The 5,054-nt window shown below is 33.7% G+C and overlaps 1 protein-coding gene across 1 annotated transcript; it reads left to right on the forward strand.

Annotated features, from left to right (window-relative positions):
* Positions 1–589: 589 nt before the first annotated feature.
* Positions 590–4,412, forward strand: LOC143554059 (fatty acyl-CoA reductase 2, chloroplastic-like). Its single transcript, XM_077043916.1, has 9 exons — positions 590–992; positions 1,531–1,634; positions 1,937–2,136; positions 2,224–2,324; positions 2,751–2,952; positions 3,067–3,228; positions 3,449–3,530; positions 3,617–4,020; positions 4,117–4,412. Exons 1-9 carry the CDS (start codon positions 590–592, stop codon positions 4,280–4,282), a joined length of 1,824 nt encoding a protein of 607 aa, XP_076900031.1. The 3' UTR covers positions 4,283–4,412.
* The last annotated feature ends 642 nt before the right edge of the window (positions 4,413–5,054 follow it).

Genomic DNA, 5,054 nt, shown 5'->3' on the forward strand with positions numbered 1-5,054 from the left:
TCCGTGTTCGACTGAAAATTTGAACTCAACCCACCTCATTTATGATTTATTGTAATACATTTTGAGTCTCCCCTACGAACTTATCCAAACTTCACCACTATTCTCACCTGAGTAATTGTACATCTTTGAACAAAAAGAATTCGTTTTCAAATTTTATTTTCTTTTAGCAATCCCACACCCTTTTTCACATGAATATTATATAGATTTATGATAGCTCAACTAAAAAATATATCCAGACAATTAAGGGTAAAAGAAAATATTAAACAACTACTTCCCGCCATGTTAGCCGTTGGCAAAAAGCGAGCCTTGCATGCAATCCTAACCTTGATCATATCCATCTTCTTTATTTACATATTCAACCAAACCCATATGTTAATTTTCATCATCACTCTCTCTACTTAATTGTTTCTTTATTATTATATTATTAATTAATCTTGTACGTGTTTGATTATTGTAGGAGACTATTAGCTAAAGATCAGACTTTCCAACTTTCCAACCAACATCTCCCAACTTGCAAATTACCCTTTGTGTGATTCTGCTCATTTTCCAACTTTTTTCCTTCTGGAATCCCTTTACATTTCTCTTGAAAATGATGGGGACGATGTCTCTCGGTTCTTCCATCGCCATCCGCCAACAAAAGCTTGCGAATTTGCCTGGTTGTGACAGCAATCACACATGGGTGTCAAAGAGGAACTTCAAGGGTTTGATGAACTGCCATAATGAAGGGAATGTTGGCAGGAATATTAATATTAATGGGGTGTCGTCTATTTTGACCAAGAGATCGGCTTTGGTTAATGTTGATCCTGGAACCGCTCTTTTGGATACGGAGAACTTGGTTTTGACACCAAATGGGAAGGATTTGGTTTCCTACAATGATGTGCCGAATGGTAATTCGGTGATGGGTATGAATGATGATGATGGTATTGGCATTATTAATGTACTTAAAGGAAAGGGGTTCTTTGTTACCGGTGCAACCGGGTTCTTGGGCAAAGGTACACATGATCCTCTTAATTTGTTCTTGATATAAAAAAGCTTGCATGGTGTTATTATTTTATGTACGCGATGTTTTATTTCTAACGGATCAAATAGGTAAAATGGAAACGAGTAGAATAGATCAAACATGTAGAAACTCGCCCAAATATATATTTGATGCATAGAAGGCTAGAACATAATATATTGGTTAGTTCAAAACAATAGATTGTTAGGGTCATACCATTATATTTGTAAGTTGTAAACAAGTTGTTTATAAAAGGTTATATAAAAATGTTTCGGGTAAACCTGAACTGACCCGCCCGTTTTGACACCTCTAGTACGAACTAATAGATGGAACCAGGATTTTCTAAGTGTAATATTGCCTTGGTAAACCATAATTAGCCAATTTTGACACATTTATTCTATATGTAGCCATATTTTTTTGCTGATTTTGGTGCCTAAATGAATGATTATTCTTGGATGCAAGTAACATTTTTTTTGCTTGTTAGCCTTCTTTAACTATTTGAATTTTCCATGAATATCATATCAACTATGTAGTGTTTATAGAGAAGATATTGCGCACGGTGCCTGATGTGGGGAAAATATACATCTTAATTAAGGCAAAGAATGCGGATGCTGCCATGGAAAGATTGAAAAACGAGGTATGCAGTTTTCTTTCGTTTGTCTTATTTCTTATTCTTGAGGGAGTCTGATATGCAGATGTGACGCGGTTTAATTCTGAATAGCCTTGTTTTAATATAAAATAAGAAAATGGCCTAAATGGGATATGCGTTACACGAGTTGAAAGTTACCTAATCTATACATTATACATTAATGCATTCAACCTCCTAAATTGTTTGTATGAAGATATATATTATTATTACTGTTCTAATATAGTTTTACATGATCAGACTCATTATCCTTAAGTAGTAAAACTTAAATTTAATATAGGATTGCATTACAGATAATCGATATCGAACTTTTCAAGTCTCTCCGACAAACTTATGGGAAATCATATCAATCTTTCATGTTAAGCAAGCTGGTTCCTGTGATTGGAAATGTTTGTGAAACTAACCTTGGGTTAGACGAGGATACAGCGGATGCGATTGCGAAAGATGTAGACATAATTGTAAATTCTGCAGCTAATACTACTTTTGATGAAAGGTTAATCTCCTTAAAAGTTTAATTAATTAATTAATTAAGTAGCAATGGAAAGCTTAATTAAGGATTCACTGCTTTTAAAAAATGCAGATATGATGTAGCTCTTGACACTAACACGGGCGGGCCAAGTCGCCTTATGAGCTTTGCGAAAAGGTGCAAAAAACTTAACCTCTTCCTGCAAGTGTCTACAGGTAACATAGTTCACCCTTGAAAAACTTAACCTCTTCATGTGAGTTTCTACTTAAAATTGGACTTGTATTGAATGTGTCCCTTTATATCTAACCAAATCGTTCAATTTTACGAGAACACTTAGAACAAAATAAATCATTCACTTTTCAATCTTTAATGATTTTTGAAAAAATGAAAATTGTTAAAAGTGCAATAAGAATAAGAACAAATTTGTTTATTTATAAAAACCTATACCAAAAAAAAATGTATGAATAAGTTTAATAGTTTTTTATCCATATACCAAGCATATATTATTTATATGTGGAATGTAGAAAACTATTTAAAATAGTAACCACTGATAAAAAAAGGCTTGTTTTTTTTCCATATAAGTTAATGTTTTGTAATGAACCTTGTATATACATATTTAACAATTTTTCTCTTGGTTGTAGCATATGTTAACGGACAAAGACAAGGAAGAATCATGGAAAAGCCGTTTAATGTAGGGGAGACTATAGCACGCGAAAGTCTCATGTACGGGAATCATACGCAAAAGTTGAATGTAGAAGACGAAATAAAAATGGTTTTGGAATCAAAGAAATTTTTGGGAGAAAACGCATTAATTCAAAAGCTAAAAGAGCTTGGATTAGAGAGGTATAACGGGTTAACATTTAATATTGGTCTTATTTTTTGTTTTTTGTTCCTGTTTGTTCACTTAAAATCTCTAACAAAACACCTTGTTTTCCTGCAATTATTTGATTTAACTAGGGCGAAGCTGTACGGGTGGCAAGACACGTATGTTTTTACCAAGGCAATGGGAGAAATGATGATTAATAAAATGCGAGGAGACATACCCGTTGTCATAATCCGGCCTAGTGTCATTGAAAGCACTTACAAAGAACCATTTCCAGGATGGATGGAAGGAAACAGGTAAACATGTAAAATTTATAAGCAATTCTTGTTTTAAATAAGATTTAATAACTATACTACTAGCACAATCATCTAACTTTTTTTTAATAAAGCGATTTAGGATGTTTTTAGTCATTCGCATACACGTCTGATTTGTTAGAGATTAAAAAAAAAATCGTCCCATTTTTGGCAAACTAATTACAACTTGATATTCAAGATTTGTGCTTATATGTATTTGAAGGATGATGGATCCAATTGTACTTTACTACGGAAAGGGGCAACTTAGAGGATTTCTTGTTGATCCAAATGGCGTTCTTGATGTGGTAAGTGATTTGTTTTATATATATGTGCGTTTTCCCGGTTAGAGATTTATAAATGTTCTTATTAACCACCTGCAAAACCTTTGCAGGTTCCAGTTGACATGGTGGTGAATGCCACCATGGCAGCCATGGCCAAACACATAGCAAATAGAGAAACCGAAGAGAATTACATTTATCATATAGCCTCATCAGTAGTGAACCCGCTGGTATTCAAGGATTTGGCAAGTCTGCTTTATGAACATTTCAATTCTTCTCCTTGTTTGGATTTAAAGGGAAGGCCGGTTCATGTGCCAGTCATGCAACTTTATCGGTCCATGGAAGAGTTCTCCGCTCATATATGGAAAGACGCGATGAACAGAACCGGGTTGGCTTCTTCAGCCTCTACAAATAATGGGAAGCTAACACTTAAACTTGAAAATATTTGCAAGAAATCGGTGGAGCAAGCAAAGTATTTGGCAAACATATATGAACCATACACATTTTATGGAGGAAGGTAACAAGAGACTTTAAGTTGTTATAATAATATTATTATGCGTGTTGCACTTTCGGTCCCTACATGATCGTCGAATCTTGAAACCATGTTTTGTAGGTTCGATAACAGCAATACTCAAAAGTTATTCGCAACGACGTCTGAAGAAGAAAAGAAGACGTTTGGATTTGATGTCGAGAAGATAGATTGGAGAGATTACATCTCAAATGTGCATATTCCGGGGCTAAGGAGGCATGTAATGAAGGGAAGAGGAATGTGCACTTGATTAATGAACCTTATAAATATTATTCAAAACACACTACAATATTATATAATGCATGTTTTATATAAAAATAATAAAAATCGTATTGTAATAAATATATTATTATGTTTTCTCTCTTTTATTGATTTAATATTATGGATATTGTATGTTGTTTGTGACATTGTGTATTAAGATTGTCTGGATGGAGCAAGATGATATAAAACATGTGATAAACTTTGTTGGCTTTAACTGTTAAGAATTAAAGTTTAGACTCAATTATGCAATTAGTGTAAAGTTTAGTTTGAGTCATATATCTATTCGTAATGTGTCAAAGAGTTGGTATATTGTAACATATATAAAGTTAAAATACATTGAACCAGAGGAATACAACGATTCTGTAATATTTATTCGGTTTTTGTATAGGTATTAAGATTCTCGCGATGGAAAACTTGGGGCTGCATTGATGAATCGATGTTTCTAGATGCAGCTGCTCGTTACATTCGTGCCAAATTAGTTTATTATGGTTTAACAAGCACTGATAATAATAGTAACAACGATATCATTTTATTAATAATGAGTCTGTTATCGAAGTTTCCTTTATTAAGTCATCATTGGCAGGCATATAGTTGAGAGTTGATAAGGTCAAATCTCGCAGTGTAGCCACGAGAGGTTGTTGGATCAAGCCCTATGATTTGTGGATTCTGATTATGCTGTTGCTCTTGATGCGGTTTTGGTTATTAAGCTTCTTAAGAGTCTCTAAAAGTCTACAAGAAAAAAGGATCTAGCACCATATAAA

Source organism: Bidens hawaiensis, unplaced genomic scaffold (genome assembly GCF_021521415.1).
Source record: "Bidens hawaiensis isolate Kalapana, Puna unplaced genomic scaffold, B.hawaiensis_p1.1 tig00017490_1, whole genome shotgun sequence".
Lineage (NCBI taxonomy): Eukaryota > Viridiplantae > Streptophyta > Magnoliopsida > Asterales > Asteraceae > Bidens > Bidens hawaiensis.